Below are 22,395 nucleotides of genomic sequence, written 5' to 3'. Positions count from 1 at the left end.
CATGAAATTTCAGCAGTGTTAACACAAATGTCAAAAAGTGAAGTTTCCGTGAGTGCTTTAGGTTTCATGTAAAACTGGCTAATTTTTGGGGATCCCTGGTGGCTCAGTGGTTTAGCGCCTGCCTTCGGCCCAGGGTGTGATTCTGGAGTCCCGGGATCGAGTCCCACATCGGGCTCCCTGCATGGAGCCTGCTTCTCCCTCTGCCTGTGTCTCTGCCTCTCTCTCTCTCTTTCTCTCTCTGTCTCTCATGAATAAATAAATAAAATCTTTAAAAAAAAAAACTGGCTAATTTTTGTTCTCCTTTTAGTCTAATTCCAGAGATACTTTATTTTCATTTTTCAGTTCTTTTCTTTCAGATATCTGTCAGTGACATTTTCTAGTTGGCGATCAGTTTGAATCCTTTGGATCCAAATTTGCTTAATATCTAGCTTCTCTTCCTTGATCAGAATGATTTTTAAGCAGGATTTTTAAAAAGGCCAAACTTTGAGTTCTAATAATTTTCTTCTTAAATTTCAACAAATACTTATCTCCATGGCTCAGAATTTTAGTGTCAAAGCTTTATATAAGGAAAGAGATACAAGTTATGTATGGAGTTTTGATAAAGCCAATTCTATAAGTTTCTGGGAATTCATTTTGCAAAGATTTGCAAAACTGAATCTTTGTTTACTTCCTAAAGCTTTCGTATAGTAATTTACTCTTGGCCTAACGTCCTCTCCCTTGAAATTACTGTGTTATAGTTGAAACAGCAGTGAGAGTTGGGAGACCGAGAATCTAGAACTGGCTCTCCTGTTAACTAGTTAAATGCTTATTGTCAAGCCATGTAACTCTGCGGGCACCTCTTTCTTCATCTGTAGAGGAGTTTGAGTTCAAATAGATGAACCCTAAAAGTTATTCCTGCTCTAAAATTACAGCAGTATATGTTCTCTTTTAGGTTTCACCTTATTTGTCTCTCAGCAGAAGTGAAAGTGTTTCATTTTTATATAAAATGTGCTTTTTCCTAAAATCAGTATGTAGTAGTAGGTATGTATGTGCATATCTGTGTATTTATGAACTACAAAGTCACAGTAATTGAGAAATTTTATTTTTATTATTTTTTATAGATTTATTTTTTATTGGTGTTCAGTTTGCCAGCATATAGAATAACACCCAGTGCTCATCTCATCAAGTGCCCCCCTCAGTGCCTGTCACCCAGTCACCCCCACCCCCCCTCCCACCTCCCTTTCTACCACCCCTAGTTCTTTTCCCAGAGTTAGGAGTCTCTCATGTTCTGTCTCCCTTTCTGGTATTTCCCACTCAGTTTTTCTCCTTTCCCCTTTATTCCCTTTCACTATTTTTTATATTCCCCAAATGAATGAGACCATATAATGTTTGTCCTTCTCTGATGGGCTTATTTTACTCAGCATAATACCCTCCAGTTCCATCCACATCGAAGCAAATGGTGGGTATTTGTCGTTTCTAATGGCTGAGGAATATTCCATTGTATACATAGACCATATCTTCTTTATCCATTCATCTTTCAACGGACACCGAGGCTCCTTCCACAGTTTGGCTATTGTGGACATTGCTGCTATAAACATCGAGGCGCAGGTGTCCTGGTGTTTCACTGCATCTGTATCTTTGGGGTAAATCCCCAGCAGTGCAATTGCTGGGTGAGAAATTTTATTATTTCAAAGGCAGTGGATAATAGTGCTTTAGGTTAATAAGGTAGTTCAGGATTTTGTATTTTAATGGAAAGCTATCTTAAAATATTTTCAAATTTAAAAAGAACCTCCTTTATTTGATTATTGTTGGAGTGTCTAAAATGTCACTTTGGTATTACCATCTTTGTGTGTAAACTCAAAAAATTTAAATCCTACATTGACCAAATTACCTTTCAGTGGGTAAAAAAAATTTTGACTGTGAGAGTGTGAATGAATTTCATTAAGGCAGTCAAGACCTGTTTTTCTGTTAAATAACCTTAACTTTACCAAAGTTGTGGAACCATTGTTCAAAAAGTATACTTGTTTTTACTGATTTCTTTGTTTAGCTTAATCTCTCTTAATGATAGCTGAAGTTATATAGGGATAAATTTGGTTAAAAGAAAGGGCTGCTTTAGAATTTTTATTGTTTTGACTCTAGGAATTAAAATTTTTCTCCTTTTGTGGTTTCAGTACCTTTTGAAAATTAAAGCATGGTTATTTTCATGTTTTTTAATTTAAATATTAATAATGAATATTGCCTTAACTTGTATGTTGGAGCAGTTGTGGTGAATCCAAGATTGGCTCAACATTTTAATTTGTTGACATTCAGCAGACCTAAAATGAATCCTGGATTTGGACTGAGAAAACTTGGAGTTGAGTCACAGTGTTTGTTAATGGGTTCTTTCCATTTCTGTAGCAGTAGTGGTAGTACTAGTCATAGGAACTAAATGTCTGTGAAACAGTATGAATTGTTGGGGATCTCCTTATCAGGGTAGATGACTATGAAGCTGTTCGTGCTTAAAATACCATCCTCTACTTTTGACAGTCATATTTGTGTAACCTGCAACACCTGACCTACTATTAGGATTTGTTCATCTTGTCAATGTTGCTTTTACCATTTTTCTCCCCTAGAACAACAACAATCTTGAAGCCTGTTGCCGAGCCCTTTCCCAGGAGAGTAGCAAATACTTATATATGGAATACCATAGTCCAGATGACAACAGGATGAACAGAAATCGCCTTTTGCATATTAATCTGGGTATCCATTCTCCTAGTAGCTACCACCCAGGAGATGGAGCACAACTTAATGGTGGTCGAACACTGGTACATAGCTCAAGTGATGGACATATTGATCCACAGCATGCAGCAAGTAAACAGCTGATATGTTTAGTTCAGGAACCACACTCAGCTCCAGCTGTTGTGGCTGCTACTCCGAACTACAATCCATTTTTTATGAATGAACAGAATAGAAGTGCAGCTACTCCTCCTTCACAGCCACCTCAACAGCCATCTTCCCTGCAAACAGGAATGACTCCATCTGCTATGCAAGGGCCTTCAGCACCGCCGCCACCACCTCCTTCATACATGCACATACCTCGGTATAGTACAAATCCGATTACTGTTACAGTATCCCAAAACCTCCCTTCTGGACAGACTGTACCAAGAGCTTTACAAATTCTTCCACAAATTCCAAGCAATCTCTATGGGTCTCCTGGTTCTATTTATATTAGACAGACATCTCAGAGTTCATCAGGAAGACAAACTCCTCAGAGTACACCTTGGCAGTCCTCACCACAGGGCCCAGTGCCTCATTATAGCCAACGTCCTTTACCTGTTTATCCACATCAACAGAACTATCAACCTTCTCAGTATTCTCCTAAACAGCAGCAGATTCCTCAACCTGCTTACCATTCACCACCCCCTTCTCAGTGTCCTTCACCCTTCAGCTCTCCACAGCATCAAGTGCAACCTTCCCAGTTGGCCCACCCAAGTTCCCACGTCTTTATGCCACCCAGTCCTTCAACTACTCCACCCCATCCATATCAACAAGGACCTCCTAGCTATCAGAAACAGGGAAGCCATTCAGTAGCCTATCTCCCATATACAACATCTAGCTTACCCAAAGGATCCATGAAGAAGATAGAAATTACAGTTGAACCCTCTCAAAGACCTGGGACAGCAATTAATAGGAGTCCTTCACCTATCAGTAATCAGCCGTCTCCACGAAATCAGCACTCACTGTACACAGCCACCACACCACCTTCAAGTTCTCCTTCAAGAGGAATATCCAGTCAACCAAAACCTCCATTTAGTGTTAATCCTGTGTATATTACATATACACAGCCAACTGGACCTTCATGTGCTCCATCACCATCTCCTCGAGTGATACCAAACCCAACTACCGTTTTTAAAATCACTGTAGGTCGAGCAACGACTGAAAATCTTTTAAATTTAGTGGACCAAGAAGAACGCTCTGCAGCCCCAGAACCTATTCAGCCTATTTCAGTGGTACCAGGCTCTGGGGGAGAAAAGGGAAGCCATAAATACCAGAGGAGTTCTAGTTCTGGATCAGATGACTATGCCTATACGCAAGGTAATTTTAGCCTTTTTATGAAATTTAATCTTTGTGGTGAGGTGGCAGTCTGTTCAAAATAAATTTATATTAGCTGCTTGGTTTAAATGATTAGTATTTATTAAATATTGGGCAGTAGCATTGCTATCAAGGATAGGGTTAGGAAAATAAGGTTAGTGCTTCAGAGTTCTCCATAGGCTTTGCTTTAAAATATGAAAATATAGGCAGGATAATAGTGACCCTAATAGGGGTCATTCATTAGGGGGAACATTCATTAGGATAAAAACATAGGTGAAATTGATATTGTCAAAAAACAAACTACAGAGTGGGAAAAGGACATTCATTCACAGATGGTAGGCCAAAGTTCATCAAGGTTAAAGAATTGTAATCTTTTCTAAAGAGATTGGCCTGGAGGGTGTAATATTTATAAGTGGTATATAGTTATAAGTGGGATTGGTGATTAAGACTAATGTTGGATTAGTTAATGATGGACCTAACTAAAAGGAGGACAGAATTTTTTAAAAGTCTATTCAGATTTCAAAGTATTTGAGATTTTAATATTCTTTCAGTATATAAGAAGAATAGTTAATTATGATTGTAATTTGGTATGCCTAGTATTGAGCCTGTTTAAAACCCACACAGGTATAGTTAAAAAGACAGTCTTAGGGGAAATGAAGGATGTACAGATGGTATTATTTTGGCAGCAGTTACAAGAGCCAAATTAAAAACAGCCTTAGCAAGACACAAGAGTAAATGCCAACTCAAATTGGAGGACAGGGTTTCTTTTGAGTATTTTGTGCATTAGCAATGCATATAGAAATTTCCCAGTCACTTCACTGTTACCTTCTGCAATGACTTTGTCTGTAACACTATAGCCTTGCTGTTACATCAGCGAGCAAGGATGGAGAGGTTAGCAAAGCAGTTGAAACTTGAGAAAGAGGAGCTAGAGCGGTTGAAGGCTGAAGTTAACGGTATGGAGCATGACCTGATGCAGAGACGGCTCAGAAGGGTCAGCTGCACCACTGCAATCCCCACGGTAAGTCCTCTGTTGTCCTGTGTGGACAGGAGGGTGGAGATGATGGCTGTCCAGGTCATGTGTTTTCCTTTTAGGTTCTGTTTCTGGTAGGGTGATTTCGTTTTTTAAACAACGGATGAGAGACTTTGATCTTCAGTAGTTCTCATAAGAATAATTCGATGCTTTTATTTCTTCTCACATGTACGAATTCCATAGGTTTACCAGTATTTTCAAATAACTGGTAGTTATAATGAAGGTATGGCATCTCATTTACTATGAATTGCTTTCTGTGAGAATAGAAAAGTGCACCCTGCCCAAACATCTTTTATAAATTTCTCTCACGTTTTTTCTTTTAAGCATATAATACACATATAAATTCCAAAGATTTAAGTTATTTTCTTAAGTATATTGATTCATATTGATATTGTTCTAACTCATTTGAATCTGGGAAAGTGTGCACTATAAAGTATTTTAAGGCACAGCAATTTTGTTAAGTATAAATAATTGTAGAAACTAAGGTAACAGTATTGATAGTGGTCCTCATAGAAACTGCCCTAATGAAAAGATGTGGATGATATATTCTTAACACGTTAAGTACTACTGATGCGTGCTAAAAAAGTTTAACAATTCAGAATGTTTTGAGACCATTCTCCTAAAACCTTGTGACAGTACAAGCTTCCTGTGATCTGACCTATCACTTCATCTTTCAACATTCATTGGTGCAACAGGCATTGTTTAGTTTATGAATGTGGTCCTGTGCTAGGTGCTTAGTGCATACCTGCTAGTGAGAGAAATAGACTTCTCAACAGATAATTATAATTCAGGGTGCTAAGTGCTATTAATGCTCATGAGTAATGAAAGAACTCATACGTCAACTAGTCTTTGTATGTACTCAGTGCACTTCTGCTGGGATGCCCTTCTGCAGCTCTACATGGGTAAGTCCTGTGTATTCTTCAGGGCTTCACCTTAATCTTTACTTTGTCCATGGAGCTATTCCTTATTTTCCTGACCCCTCTAAACTGAAGGTGATTTCTCAGCGTTTATAGATTTAGAGAAGTGACCATGTATGTCAGGCCCCTTAAAGGCAGTCTGTCTGCAGCTCTGCCTTCATAGATAATTTTTTAAGGGAGGGTTGTGGCTTCAAAGGAAATCTGTGAACTCCTGAAATTATGTGCAGTTTCATGTGTTTTTATATGGAAGCAGATCTATAGTTTTCATCTGATTTTCATCAGGTTGATAGAATGAAGGGGAAGAATGTGAAGACCCACTGCTCTAAACAGTATAGTGTTGCTGTATAGGCAGAGGGGAAAAGGGAGGACATTTTAGAAGGGCAAAGGGGAAAGAACATTGAGGGAACAAAGGCATGAAGTTAGGATGGAGACAGACTCTCAGGAGGCAGCAACTACAGGTTTCACATTTCAGCTGAGATTCCTGGTGTCTTAACAGGTTAATGTGCATCTGTCAATTGGAGCTTAGACCTTAAGGGTGAAGTATTTGAACTTTACTCTGCTGATAGTGGGGAACCAGTGGAATTTTTCAAAAGGAAATTATTGATAAACAGACATATAATAATTTAATGAAATTTTTTTCTAATATTGACTAAATTCCTAAGTATAGCCTATATTAGAAGTAAGAAGGGAGGGTTTTACTTAAAACATTTAGGAATGTATTGCCTTTCAGTTAAAGATAGCTTTATAATTTTCTCTTTGTTTTCTCCAGTTGAAATCTTATTAATTCTCTGATGGGGGAAGTATTGAAGAACATAACCCACATAGGAATCTACCCTGGTGGTTGGGCAGTTTGGAGTCTTTTAGGTACTTATGGAGCAGAAACAGATTTTCTTAGCATAAAAGTCATTTCCCCTAACCTAACCATCTAAGTTTTGTTTAGTAACCTCTTGCTGTGTGATAATTCCCGCTAAAATAGGCCCTTTTGATTTTTGTGGTGTTGGAAAGTAGAGAACTGTTAAATGTAACATAAGTTAGTGCTTCAAAAACATCTAGATTTTAAAGGAGTGCTTTTATTGATGAGAGTTACTTTTAAAAAGAAACAAAATAAGCAGAAGAGTATAAGGAACCTGCTATGTAGCCATCTGCCAGCTTCAGAAATTGGTAGCGCATATGGGTGACAATATTTGAGAGATGAGAAATATAAGTGTTTGATTCCTTTGTGTTTCTGCCTAGAGTAAAATGAAGAATTATTAGCAATGTGTGGCTGAGGGACAATTATACATGGAGAATCAGTGCCTCTCTATTCGGGCGTGAATTTGAATCGTCCTTTTGCTACTTACCTGTTACTCATATATTCTTGGAGAAGTAACTTTCTCTGCTTGTTTTCTTACCTGTAAAATTTGTGAGTACTCATCTTGTGGGATTAAATAAGATAATATCCATAAACAACTTATGCAATCCTCACCAAATAGTAATGTTGGTTGGACAACACTGGTAAAACCTGCTCAATACAAACACCCCTGAACCATCTTGCAAAATTTCGATTTAACTTTAGGAACATGTATAACATATGGGTATATTATGTAGGAAATTAATCAAGAAGTAAAACATTTTGTCAGAATTCCCTTTTGTTGATAAAGGCTCATTCGAGGCACCATGACATCTTTTTAAAGAACGCCTACATAGGGGTTACCTGGGTGGTTCAGTCGATTAAGTAGCCAACTCTTGATTTCAGCTCAGATCATGATCTCAGGGTCATGGGATCAAGCCCCACATTGGGCTCCATGCTCAGTGGGGAGTCTGATGGAGATTATTGCTCTCCATCTCCTGTCCCTCTCCCTCACTTGCTCTGTCTCTAAAATAAATAAATATTTTTTTAAAAAAAGTGCTCACATAGGCTCTGGAGGCAGAATAGTTGTGGCAATCACTGGCTGTGCCTAATTTATCTGCATTTGATTTTCTCTATAAAAGGGAATTATAATAAGTATATTTTAATACTGTTGTCAAGATAAAGACAGTGTAAGTCAAGTGCCTGGTGTGGAGTTAGGTGCTCAGTAAAATGGCTGTCTTTATCTTTGTCCCAATCACATGTAGGATTACACGATAGAGAATGGGTTTTTTTCCCTTGCTATTAAGCACATATTTCTACCTTCAAGTTTTCAAATTTCTTATCAGGCAGTGTATTAAAAAATGTGTGCACCTCGTGAGACTGAAATGTGCATTTGTTAGCAACTGTATAAGCTTAGAGCAACAGCTAATCTAGGGAGGGCAGAAGTGCAAGATGGCCATAATCTGCTGTTCACAAAGCACTGTGTTAAGTGCTGTCGAAGAGGTCATCTTATAAAGAGATCTGTATGTGAAAGGATAGGTGGTGTGTCTATGAACCTATCTGTATTTGTGAGAGAAAAAAAATCAGGTAAATTGATATTCAATTAGAAGTGTTGGCCAGCTAAATGGTAAGGATATTAAGTACTTTCAGAGTTTTGAGATAGAAATGTTAGTTTTTTGCTTATAGGGTTCAAAGATGAGACAGTTTCATACTGGAGGGGAAATTTGTGTTATACCTTAAAAGATAAATACGGTTGGATGAAGCCGTGGATTACCCCCTCAGCCAAGTTTTTCCTGTCATTTGTCTTGTTCTAATTGGGTTTTTGGACTACCCTGCATTTTTTAGTCTCAGGTGCATAATTAGGGCCAAGCAGTGATAGTAGTATTCGACCTGGGTCTCTGTGATACAACTTCTTTAAGTTCTCAATTGCGTTAGGTTGTTTTGCCACCTTTTGGAAAAAAGCTTAGAATTTTTCACTTTTGAAATGTCAGATCTTTTACAAACAACTCTAAATTATACACAGCCAATCTTGAAAACCCTCTTCTCTGAAAATACAGTGTACTTTTTGGCAAATGGTACTGACTTTTCAGAATTTTTTTTTACCTTGGTAAAATTAAATTACCAGAAACTCTGAAAAAGGACATAATTGATCTTACAGGTAAACTAATCCTTTGGTGAATTCCAGTGGTTCTACTGTCTTTGGAAATGATCTTGTTGCCTAGATCTGTTATAAGCAAATGTGCTGTAGTTCCTAGACTATAAAGTGTATTATAGTACTTCCATACTTCTAGAGAACATCATTATTTAGGACCATTGTGGCTAAACTCCACACTCCCTCCCCCAAACATAGGAAGAATCAACTCCTTTAGGGACTTTCCCATTATGATTCTACAAAGAATGGGTTCTTTTACATATTCCTTGGAAGGCAACACCGATCTTTGAAACCCCTGGACAAGTGCTTTATTTTTAATATAAATGCTCAGATATATTTTAAACCTTTTTAATAGTGCCTGGTAGGCAAGGTGTAAGCATTTTACATGGTAGTGTCCCATATTTTTGCAAATAGGAAAAAGGAGAGCAATCCCTAATAAATATTTCTTTTTTTTTTTTAAGATTTTATTTATTTATTCATGAGAGACACAGACAGAGAGGCAGAGGACAGGCAGAGGGAGAAGCAGGCCCCATGCAGGGAACCCGATGTGGGACTTGATCCTGGACTCCAGGATCACGCCCTGGGCCGAAGGTGGCACCAAACCGCTGAGCCACCCAGGGATCCCCCTAATAAATATTTCTAAATGACTTTTGTGTTCCCATAGCATTCTAAAGGATTGTAGCTCTTACTATAATTTTGTTTTATATTTGCTTAACGTAAGGGGCAGTCTCAGTTATTCTAATAACATGTCCTAACAGTGTAAGAGTTTGCATTATTATGAATTAAGAACCTTTTGGCTCCTTTTTCTTTGCTCTTAAAATTAACATAATATGTAGAAAAATACAGATTTTTAACAGAATTGTATTTTGTCATAGCAGATATTTATCTTTATATGGTTGAAAGCACATTAGTAACTGAGTTAATATCAGGGCTGTGCTGAAAGCTTTAGTACCCATGCCTTTGGAATTCAACTCTAACTTTTTGAGTGTGTGTGTGTGTGTGTGTGTATAAAAATAATAAATCTAGAAGGTCCGGGGAAGTCAAGGCTTCCAAAAAACTTTAACTGAAGAATTAGGGCATTCTTTACGTTTCAGTGTCTCCTGTATGCGCCTAAAAGGCCTAAAGGATAGGTAGGCTGGGCTCAAAGTCAAGAAAGAAGGAAACAAAGTTGGAGGAAGAATGGAATTGTTGTGTAATAGATTGTTTCCTTTGCTCTAAATTCTGGTTCTGCTAATTACTGTTTTCTAACCTTGGGAAAGTTATATGAATTCTGGGTACATCAGCTTCCTCATGTATAAATTGGCAATGATATTAGTACTTGCTTTGAAAGATGGTTTAGAGGAAAGAGTAAGAGACCTCTGGTGAATACAGTGCTTGACACTTAGTACTGTTGTAATTTTTTTCAAGCCTTGGACAACACTAAAATCATGGACATTGCCTGTTTTATAGGTTGATTTTCATGGTTTCCCTTATCATGAAAATATCTTTAGTACTGATTAAAATGGTATTTTGTATGATAGAACATAGTCTAGTACTGTAGTTTGCCACGTTTTATGCAGATTTTGTCTTCATGTGGCCATATTGATGTCCCCATTTTACCTGACTGTTCCTTTAAATGTTTAATATTTCTTAAACATACCCTCTTATGGACTAAGGCCATATTGTTGGTAATAACCAATCAGAACGATTAACATGAATAGCAGTTCTTAAATGTTGGGCTTGATAATGACTTTCCCACAATTGCTATTTTGGGTCCTTTCTTACTAGCCTGAGGAAATGACAAGATTGAGAAGCATGAACAGACAACTCCAGATAAATGTTGACTGTACACTGAAAGAAGTTGACCTCCTTCAATCTAGAGGTATAGACTCGATTATTTGGTAAACCATAAGTAATAGTGTGGTGTTTTAAGCTGCTTAAGTAGCAATCATTTTGCTTTTATAGATTTAAGAGATAGTTTTTTATCCATTATAATCTTACTTAAAGAGATCCCTCCCACCCCATGGTCATAGATTTGGGGGATCAAAAATTAAGTTCTTACCATTTAGACTGCTCCGTGTTGTTACTCTGCATTTATCCTGTTCTGTTTACTGTGAATATTTTATATTGATGGGTCTTAATTATAAAACTTACATTGATGTTGTGATAATCATCAAAAGTATCTGTAAAAACAGGGAATCACATATCAGAATACCAGATTTCTCACTTTTAAAATAAATTCCATGTCATTTTTATGTATCTATTATATGAAAACATCCACCTACATCTTAGACTTTTCAGATTATCGGGTTTTTTGGTTTTTGTTTTTGGGTTTTGGCTTTCTTATATAATTGTATTATGGTAGAAGCTCTCTTAACTTTCATTTTACCAAGCTCATAGTTGGAGATGTTCTTTATTTCCCCTGTAAAATATTGTGACCCTGTCCGCAACTGTTGCACACTTGTGACTAGGAGGGGGCCCACATGCTGGCATGTTTATGTACTATTGCTCCTAGCAATTGCATTGTCTGCTCAGAGAGAGTTAATTGTACCTGTTCCCTAACCTGTATATGCCAGTTACTGTCCTGTAATTTGATGTTTTTTAAGCTGACAAGAATGCAGGAAGGAGCTGTTCTTCCTACCAAAACAAAAAACCAAAGGCAAATCACTCAAAAGAAAAAAAAAGGTGGTGGGGTTCAGGGATGGTCTGTGATTTAGATACGGGTGAAAACTAAAAATTTAAAAGGATTCTGTCCACCTAGTTTTTTTCAAATAGTCCCCCCCCATTTGTTTACATATTGTCTGGGGCCACTTTTATGCTTCACTGGCACAATTGAGGGCTTGCAACAGACTATTTCAGGCCCACAAAGTGTAAACTGTTTATTTTCTGGACCTTTACATAAGAAAAAGTTTGGGTGGAGGGGAGTTTGCCCTCTCCCCCTGTAGGTCATCACAGGTGTAGTTTATGTAAGAAAGACAGTATAAAACTTCAGTGAACACACATTTAAAAAAAAAAGTCTTGGTCCAACATTGAAGTTGACAAGTAATTTTTCCCAAAGGTCTTTCAGTCAGCCTCTCCCATTACTAACACTGTTCTTGATGATGGCAGCTAAGAGAGCTTCTCCTCTATTTTCAGAGTATATAATAAATCTTGACTAAAAATGGCAATGGGGTAACTTTAACAGTAGAAACGGGAGAACCTAAAAGATATGCATGCAACAATAGAAGCAAATTTGAATGTGAAAGTTGAGCAGTCTGGTCACGTACTCTTCACTTTTTCAGAATGGAGTCCCTCTAGAGTCTGCTAGATTTAAGCCATGGAACACCTGCTCTACATAGTATGGAGGTCATAACAAATTATTGTTCATATATTAGAAGACTGCATCAGGTTTTGCCAGGGTGTTCTTTAAAGCAAAAGACACACTTAAAACATTTGGTTAGGGTATTTATAGTAATCCTTCAGAGATCCAGAAATTAAAACATCAGCCGTAACTTCAGTAATTGAAGAAATACATATGCAGCATCTTATAGCATTGTGGCTTTGATTATCTTCCAAATGGATAAAAGCATTTGTAATAGGACCTGCAAGGGAAACCACTATTAAAGTTCTATAAGCAAAGAGCTGTGTTTTTGGTCTCCATTGGGCAACAAAGAGCTCTTTTTGGTGCTTAAGGATTTCTAAATCTTTCATAAGGGGTCCAGATATATCCATTTTATACTGAATTCTACTCTTCCACACTCAAACAATTTTTATACTGAATTCCAATGTAAACTCGGATCTAGCTGCAGATCATCATTTGATTTGTTGGAAAGTACAGCTGTATTGTTGGTTTTGAAGAGGAAAACTGGGCGGGGGGTGGGCGTGGGGGAATAACATATAGAAATCAAGACATCCAGTATTTTTGAACTATTAGTACCCGAGATAGCATTCTCGGTAAGCATGAGTAGTCCCAATGTTTAATTGGAATTAATGCAGAACAAGCAGCTTACAGTGATAGGGTCACAGAAGTTAAGGTAGATAGTGAGGCTGACACTGTATCAGAACCCACCTTGTAGGAGTCATGGCGGCAGTTGGGACTGAAATTGACACTAAGCCAGGGGGTGAACTTTTTAAGAGATGAAAATTTTGTGGCAAGACAAAATTCTCAGAGATCATTTTTTTATTCTGAAATTGGCACCTTATCTTTGTTAAATCTGTAGGCAACATTCCATATTCTCCTTTTCGTGAAGATAGGAATCTGAGTTGCTGCTCTTATAACGTGATTCATCCTTGTAAATTTATACGTTTTACTTCTTCCACCGTTGGATTTATAGTGGCTAACTTTTTAAGGTCAATTATGCAGGACATGAAAGAAATCTTAGCAAATAGTCAAGCCATCCTTTAATTTCTCTTCTTCATTTATCTCCCTAAGTGTACCACATACATAATCCTGCTGAAGGAGAGACTAGCTTTGCAGTTGGAAAACTATTCCTTCAAGTGATACAAACTAACACTAATGTGGTAGTTTGCTTGCGTCTTTTCTCATGATGATAAAACATTTTCAGTGGGAAGGTGGTAGAATAGGAGTTTTGAAACCCTGCAGACAGTTTCCTTTCTTACATATTTTATTTCTATATGTTCTTTAACAAAAAAAGTCAAATAGGAGAAAGAGCCTTAAATGCATGGTGATTTTTTCTTTATAGGAAACTTTGATCCAAAAGCCATGAATAATTTTTATGACAACATAGAACCTGGCCCAGTTGTACCACCCAAGCCATCTAAAAAAGGTGAGTAGGGAAATGACATAAACATCATAGAAATAAATGAGAATTCTTGGAGAGGTCACCTCTTTAGCTGGAGAAATTTCCATGAGATTAACTTGTTCAGCATAAAAACATTTAACCATATTGATATTACTGTGCCACATGTCCCCCATACTTTAAAAAGCACTAAAATTAGTAACTTCTGGAATTATTATCAAAGTCAATTAAATGAGATACAATTTAATTTTTAATTTATTTATTCATGAGAGACACAGGTAGAGGGAGAAGCAGGCTCCACGCAGGGAGCCCGACGTGGGACTCGTTCCAGGGTCTCCAGGATCAGACAGACCCTGGGCCGGAGGCGGCGCTAAACCACTGAGCCACCTGGGCTGCCCACGACTTAATTTTTTGAATAAGAACTTAAATTTATAATGTTGGCTATGCAACATATTCTTTAAGGTCTTTAAAATGTTTGATCTGCAGTAGATCTGAGACTGTTAAATTAGGTCATGGAAGAATCCTTGTGTGCCCAACAGGTGAACATCATAATTAGATAGGGACTACGTTTTTTTTTTTTTTTTTCATGAAAGTCAAAATAAATCCTTTGTAACCAAGATTTGGAGGAATCATTTTTGTATCTCTTCTTTGTTTTATGTACTAGTGTTTAATTGGCATTTCAGTGTCTTAAAAATTAATTTGAATTATTGAAGGCTCTTGTTCTTTTCAGGACTGAGCTGAAGTATGTTCATATCTTAATCTATTTTGCTTTAAGCAGCTTAAGGGTGAAACATACTAAAATCTTGTCAGAGTTACTATTCATCAGGTAATGTGTAAATTTTAGCACCTGAATTTTAGTTGATTAGTTTCCTACCTATTTTAAGGTCAGTACAGTATTTTATTTTTTAAAGATTTTATTTATTCATGAGAGACAGAGAGACAGAGGCAGGCTCCATACAGGGAGCCCGACGTGGGACTCAATCCGGGGTCTCTAGGATCACACCGTGGGCCTAAGGCAGGTGCTCAACCACTGAGCCACCCCGGCTGCCCCAGTACAGTGTTTTAAAGTATTTGAGTGACAGGTTGCAGTGCAGTATTACTACTACCATAGATGTTTCATCTGATTTGGCACTATGGCAACATTATATACAGTTTCTTTTTTTTTTTTTATATGCAGTTTCAAGCTGAAAATCACTGAATTACATATATTACTGATCACTTTAACCATTTGGGTTAACAACAACACGAATCTTTTTTTTTTTTTTAAAGATTTTATTTATTCATTCATGAGAGAGGCAGAGACGGGCTCCATGCAGGGAGCCCAATGCGAGACTCCATCCTGGGTCCCCAGGATCATGCCCTGGGCCAAAGGTGGCGCTAAACCACTGAGCCACCCAGGCTGCCCCAACACATGAGTCTTTGAACTTGATGTTGCCTGAGTGTCTTCCAAAGAAACATTATCTGTTAATACTCAACAGATAATTGATTCAAGGGCTGTTATAAAAGAATCAACCCTATTTAAGACCATATGTTGAAGAGTTGTTAACCTGGAAATAGAGGATAAAGTTGATGAGCTGAGCCATCTTATTAGCATATAACTCTGAGGTAAGGTCACAAGGACTCACCGGAAATAACAAAGACACTCCTATCATTGGGAAATTTCAAGATTTTAGTGGTTATCTCCCAGGAACTAGGGATTAAAGCTAGACCTGTCTTTTAGGCAAGGTTAAATTATTTACTTACACATAGTTTACACATAGCAGTGGTTATGAAGAAATTTGCAAAACACAAGACCTAAAGATTAATAATCAGTGACCTAGGGATCCCTGGGTGGCGCAGTGGTTTGGCGCCTGCCTTTGGCCCAGGGCGCGATCCTGGAGACCCGGGATCAAGTCCCACGTCGGGCTCCCGGTGCATGGAGCCTGCTTCGCCCTCTGCCTGTGTCTCTGCCTCTCTCTCTCACTGTGTGCCTATCATAAATAAATAAAAATTAAAAAAAAATTAAAAAAAAATCAGTGACCTAAAATTCTACCTTAAGCTAGGAAGGAACAAAGTCAAGGAGATTAAAAGATAAGTAAAACTTAAGAGTTTGATTTTATCTAGAAAGAACACAGATTATCAAAATCAGAAATGAAAGATGGGTTATCCATTAAAATAATAAGAGAATGTGATGAACATTATGAACTCAGCACTATATTTGAAATGGACACATCTACTCAAACTGAAAACAACAGGATATAGGACCTAATAATAGCTATGTGTCTTTTAAAGACATTGAATCCATTGTGTTGTATCTTTTAAAGACATTGAATCCATTATGTTAACATTTTTCCCCACAAACTCCCGTTTTTGTTTTTGTTTTTTTGTCTTATGGAGTCAGCAGAACCCCCAAAAGAAAATTACAGAGCAGATCAATACAACTCCTGCACTTAAAGCAAAAAAATCCTTAATATGTGAATATTATCATGACTAGGTTTATTTTAGCTTAGGAAAAGGAGAAAAAGCTCATGATCATTTTACTAGATGTAGGGAAAGTCTGTGGCCATTCCAACATTATTTGCAAAGAAACCCTTAACGATACTAAAAAACAACTATTAGAACTAATAAGTGAATTTAACAAGATCTTGGGATGGAAGGTCAGTATATAAGAACCATTTTTTTTTTATAAAAAACCAGTTTTGATCCTTACCTCTTACTGTACACAAAATCTGAGCTAGGTCATACGCATTTAAATATCCTTGCAACTTGAGTTTAGCTTAGAATTTTTAGAACACAGAACACTTGGTACATTAGCCTTCATTAAAATTCAACACTTTAAGAAAGTGAAAAGGCAAGCCAGGGGCTGGGAGAAAATATTTTAAAACATATCTGGTTCATGGAAATCCAGTGCAATAAAGTCATTTAAAAAGTAAAAAAAAATCTGGTTAAAAAAAAATTCTGCTATCTAAAATATATAAGGACCTTCTATAACATAGTGATAAAATGACAATCCAATTTAAAAAAGGTCAAAACATTTGAGTTGACACTTCACAAAGAAATACATATAAATGGCCAATAAGCACACATGGAAGTGTGTTCAACTTGAGTAGACATTAAGAAAATGTAAATTAAAATCCTGAGATTCCTGAGGAGCAATGATAACGAAACATTAATGAGGATGTAGAGCACTCAGATTCTTAAAAGTTTAAGATGCTGTGACCATTTCTTATATAACCAAACATTCATTCACCTGCCCTGTAGCCCATCAAATCTTAAGATTTAGCCAACAGAATTTAAAGCCTATGTCCACAAAATGGTTTGTATTGGAACACACCAAGAAGCCATCAACAGATGAACCGATATTTTCAAATCATGGAATGTTACTCTGCAACACAAATCAACTATTAAACACAACATGGATGAACCTCAATGCTAAAAGAAATAAAATACAAAAGAATGCATACTGTATGTTTATATGCATTTCAAAACTAAATTTCTTAAAAAAAACAGAACAGTTGTTTGGTATGTCTTGGAGTAGAGGTTGGGGATTAACTTGGGAAAGGGCATGGGCATGGGAGGATTTTATGAGCTAATAATGTCTGGATAGGGATTTGGATTATTCAGGTGTATAACTCCTCAAATGGCACACATATGGTTTGTGTATTTCATTGTATAAGTTTTACTTTGAAAACTCACAAATAAAAGCCAGGAGCCTGTAGACAAAGTGTTTTAGCAGTGGTGATATTGGCATGATTGACAGGTCATTCTGCCTGCTGTCTTTGAGACCAATACCTATGTGTATTTGGCTCAGCTAGGAATGGTGTGTTATTAGGATGCTGTTAAAGCTTCATCGGGCTCTCTACAAGTACCTTTATACTAAAAAAGCTCTATTCTGTGGGACTTTGAATTTAAACAAATTTTGCTAAAGCTGATAATTGGATAGTCCCTCAGAGTTAGCTATAATTAAATTCCGGTTGCAATCGACTTCTAAATTATGTATCAATTGCTCAGTATGTAGATGCTTGATGCTACAAAGGTAAGACATGACTCCTACCCCAAGCAGCTCATCTTCTACCTATACAGTTTTAATATAGAGACTAGAGAACTAACATCTTCACTGTAAATGAATTTCTACTATGCAAATCCAATTGAGCTTTCATTACATATCTTGTTGGTGAAGAGAATAAATCATGTACTCCTTTAGAATTTTTAAACCTTTCACCTCTTAAAATTTGTGAATAGAACTTAATTCTATAATTCCTTGGGAAGCCCTTTCATTACATTTCTAAAAGCTATTTGATTTTCTCTATGAAGTCAAATTTGTTCTAAGAATTTTTTAACTAAATTGGCCTCTTCTAAAAAAGTTTATGTAGTTTAACTGATACTGCAAGAAAATCTACATTAGAGTTATTACAGACATAAAAGAAAAAGGAAAAAGAGGGAGACCCAAGAAACTTTCTTGGACTAAACTCTGCATGCCATGTGCATGTAAGTGCTTCAGCTGAGTTGGCAAGTCCTCCCCCAGCTGTCATTGGTAACAAAGCAGGGAGAGCATCGACCTTGGTATCCCACTACTGGAGTGTGGGTCTCGGTTGTTTTGGCCACCTGACCTTGTTCAGCACATCTAGTCTGTGCACCAGGAAGGTGATAAGTCCAAATACTTGATTGTTTCTGTTCAACAGGGCTGTTGTAAGGATCTGTGAGAGTAAGTATGTGACACTATAAAAGTGCTTTACAAATTTAAGAAATAGAACTTTTACACTGTTCTTTGGAGCCTAAGGAGACCATTTACTCTGCTTTTGTTTACTCTGATACTGGAGTGTTTAAGTACCTAGGCACCACACTTAGAATTCTGGAGCAATGATTTCCAAAGGTGGATTGTACTCTAGGGGGTTGCATATATGGGCTCAGAACTAATCAGAAAATACAAGATTTTTTTTGGGGGGGGGTGGGGAAGGGTTCTTAACGGCAGATGTACCAAATCTTAATACAAAGAAAGAACTACCTAATAACATAAATTAATAGAAATAAAATTCTAGCAAGAAATTGGGATGCCTGTGGTCCCTACTATTTTTTAGTTCTGATTTTTCAATTACTGCTACTCTTACTCTTTAAGTACTACAGTTTATTTTATTTTTTTTTAAAGACTTTGTTTATTCATTCATGAGAGACACAGAGAGGCAGGCAGAGACATAGGCAGAGGGAGAAACAGGCTCCATGCAGGGAGCCAGATGTGGGACTTATCCCGGAGCCGTGGGATCACGCCCTAAGCCGAAGGCAGATGCTCAACTGCTGAGCCACCCAGGTGTCCCAGTACTACCGTTTAATGTTATTATTGTAATGCATTCTTTGGCTAGCCTTATGGATCACATATTTTCAACCCATGACTTTCTAATAACTGTTGCTTAATAAGGCAATTGCTCAAGTATAATCTTCCAATTTTGCCTTTACATTGATATTTAATTACTGTGAGTTTGCACTAGGAAGGTGGGCTGGTGAAATTAGGCATTGATTCCAAGTAATTGTAGAGGATGGATAAAGTCATAAGAGCAATGTTCTATATAGGTTGTAAAAGCAATATTAAATACGGCACTTACCCTCACAGGAGAACTAAAGGTAACATGAAGTAATAGAAAGGGTAAACACGCAACCATGCATGTCCCATGAGAGATCCTTGGGAGCCTGTCCACTCTTCTCATGGATGGCTTTAATCCCTTTTCTCCTGGCTTTGCTTCTTTTCATGCAGATTCGTCAGACCCTTGCACAATTGAGAGGAAAGCCCGAAGAATTAGCGTGACCTCCAAAGTACAGGCAGACGTCCATGACACCCAGGCAGCAGCTGCTGAGGGTTTGTACTTGTGTGTCCGGATTTTGTGCACAAAGTCCAAAGACACGTGTTTGCCCATGTGGCGTTACCACAAGTAAAGGCCGACTCCTTCCCCCACCACCCCCCCTTAAAAGATTACTTTCTCCAAGTGCCTGGCTGGCTCAGTCAGTGGAACATGTGACTCTGAGTTTGAGCCCCACGTGGGAGGTAGAGATTACTTTTCTATTGGTTATTTTTAACGTAATCTCTATAAAAATAACCAATAGAAATATAATACAAACCAGATACATAAAATATTTAATCTAGTATATATGTGAAGTATTATTTCGATATGAAGTCATTATAAACTAGTGAGATATTTTACATTAGTTCATACTACATCTTTGAAATCTGGTGTACATTTTACACTTAAGAGCACATTTCAGTTCACACTAGTTCCATTTCAAGTGGCAGTAGTCACCATATTGGGCAGATGGCTCTAATAATAGCATCTAGAAAGTAAGGCTAAGTGATTAAATAACTTGAAAGTTCTGGACTTTATAACTTTTCACTGCAGTTTTCTAGTGTTTCTTGAATTTTACCTTGGGATTCAGTTGAAGTAAAGGTTCTAAAGATACCGTGTTTTTTAGTTTATGTAATATAAACAATATTGGTGAAATTATTGATGTCTGATATTAGGATGGTTAGTTTTAGGGAAATCTGGCCTACTAACCCATTTAAAAGTAGTCCTTTTTTAAGGTTTTCTTTTGTTTTTAAGGAATCTCTACATCCAAGCGGGGCTCAAACTCATGACCCCAAGATCAAAAGTCACATGTTCTTCTGACCGAGCCACCCAGGCTCCTTAAAAATAGGTTTTATTCATCAGAGAGAGGCAGAGACATAGGCAGAGGGAGAAGCAGACTACATGTGAGGAGCCTGATATGCAGGACTCTGGATCATGACCTTAACTGAGCCACCCAGGTGTCCCAAAAATAGTCTTTTTTTTTTTTTTTTAGTCCATCTTTTCTAAAAGAGATTTTATTTATCCATTCATGAGAGAGACAGAGTGAGAAAGAGAGAGGCAGAAACACAGGCAGAGGGAGAAGCAGGTTCCGCGCAGGGAGCCTGACGTGGGACTTGATGCCAATGCCGGGTCCCAGGATCACACCCTGGGCGGAAGGTGGCACTAAACCGCTGAGCCACCCAGGCTGCCCCCAAAAATAGTCTTAAAGGAAAAACATACTGACTTCAGTTTTCATTTGTGTATAAATATGCATATTTTAAGGTTCTTTTTTTCTGTGAGGCCTGAAATACTGCTTTTAAATCAGTCCATAAAAAGACAAGATTTTACAACTGTAAATCAAATGAAAATGGACATCTAAAATGTCTTTCGAGTTTTAGATGCTTCTATTTAAACAGTACTTCTCTGTGATGAAATGAGCAGGGTCTTAAGCAACAATTCTATTAGGTGCCTTCAAAATTTTTTTTGATAAATTACTTCAGTGATTTTATTCCAGATGAAATCATTACGGTGCTGAAGGAGCAAATAAATATGCCTCTTTGGCATAAGGAATATTCTGAGAAACTGCAAAGGCAGGAGAAGCTCTGATAACAGAGTAGAAATTACCCTTTGTAAGGAACATCTACAATTATAAAAGGCAATCTCCTCCTAGCTGAGAGCCTTGTGACTAAAATGGATAAGGGAAGGGACTCAAATCTAAGTAACAAACCTTACTCGTATTTACTGTGCTGTCAGGTAACCTCCCCTAAGTTGTTTCCCCTGCCCCCCCAGCCAACATCCTTCTTTTGTCTGTAGCTGTAGAGGGTATTTTAGGTTGCGGTTTGGCCCCCTTTGGGGAGTTAATTTTCCTAGGCCTCTGCCCTATGTGAGATACATATGTTAGTGAACTTTGTTTCTTCTCTTGTTTATACTTTTATTACAGGGGGGTCTCAGGTAAGAACTATGAAGGATAGAGGGAAAATTTTTACTTTGCCTACAGTATTAGATAATGAAGAGGAGCCCCAAGTTTTCTGTATTAGGTTATAAGAGGTTGTGCAGTTACTTACAGAGTTTAAGAAATAAAGTAAAAACTCGCCTGCTCTAGGAAAGTATAAAAGTGAGTTTTTAGCACCTATTTAGGAGAACCTAAAGAGTATCGTATGAGAGAGAACCATTTCCACCTTTTCCAGAAATGGCATGCAGAATGTTTTTCCTCTAAGAGAAGGCTGTGTCAGTTAAATGTGCTTTTTATTCTTCCATACCGTACAAAAAACTATCAAGTCTCTGTGTTTTGGAGTCATGAGCTAAAAGATACATGGTAGGTGATAATGGTCACTCAGATCACCATTGAAGGCCAGAGAAACAAGCCCATTCCCCCCCCCCTTTTTATAGTTGGAGGAACAGGTTGACGAACCCAGTGGTTTTCTGTTGTGTTGTTAGCTTTACATCTCCTTCCTGTTTCAGCCTGAGCCTTACTGTCTGTATGCTGTCCTAAGTTTCGAGGTCTCAAACTCAGCTCTCTCTGCTTTTTGGGGAATGTTCACATCAGCCATCTGTCCTCATTTCCAGTTCACAGTGATGCTTCCCAGTTTTACACACAGATTTTCCCAGCCTCCTGGCCACGCTCCGGATTCCAGGGGCAATTCCATCTAACCATCTTGAGCCTCCAAATCACTGCTGCCAATTTCAGTAGGGACTGTTCCTAGGAGCAGGATTTACAAATTAACTCCCTTAAGCAGAGTCTTTTTGAGCTCAAGGTGAGAGGGACGAGGATCTAGGAGGAATCTAAATTTTAAGGATTTTTAAAGAAAATCCTAAGGATTGACCTAAGGATGCCAGCATTTTGTATTGCCAGATACAGACATTTTAAAAATCTGAAGGATCTCGTAACCCCAAAAAGGTGGGAAAGAATCT

General features: G+C 37.6%; 1 protein-coding gene across 6 annotated transcripts in view; it reads left to right on the top strand.

The window, feature by feature from the left end:
* TAB3 (TGF-beta activated kinase 1 (MAP3K7) binding protein 3) overlaps positions 1-22,395 on the top strand; it is a 90,391-nt gene that overhangs the window by 63,740 nt on the left and 4,256 nt on the right. For 4 of the 6 annotated variants that reach the window (XM_055338435.1, XM_055338433.1, XM_055338434.1 and 1 more), the window contains 5 exons: positions 2,592-4,053; positions 4,908-5,068; positions 10,746-10,839; positions 13,640-13,723; positions 19,422-19,523. In XM_055338435.1, the coding sequence (XP_055194410.1) occupies positions 2,592-4,053; positions 4,908-5,068; positions 10,746-10,839; positions 13,640-13,723; positions 19,422-19,523 (1,903 nt within the window). The remainder of the gene's footprint in view (positions 1-2,591; positions 4,054-4,907; positions 5,069-10,745; positions 10,840-13,639; positions 13,724-19,421; positions 19,524-22,395) is intronic. The other 2 variants (XM_055338437.1, XM_055338438.1) reach the window with 2 other exon arrangements.

This window comes from Nyctereutes procyonoides, unplaced genomic scaffold, assembly GCF_905146905.1.
Source record: "Nyctereutes procyonoides isolate TBG_1078 unplaced genomic scaffold, NYPRO_anot_genome, whole genome shotgun sequence".
NCBI classification, from domain to species: Eukaryota; Metazoa; Chordata; class Mammalia; order Carnivora; family Canidae; genus Nyctereutes; species Nyctereutes procyonoides.
This window is presented reverse-complemented; position numbering and strand designations above follow the sequence as displayed.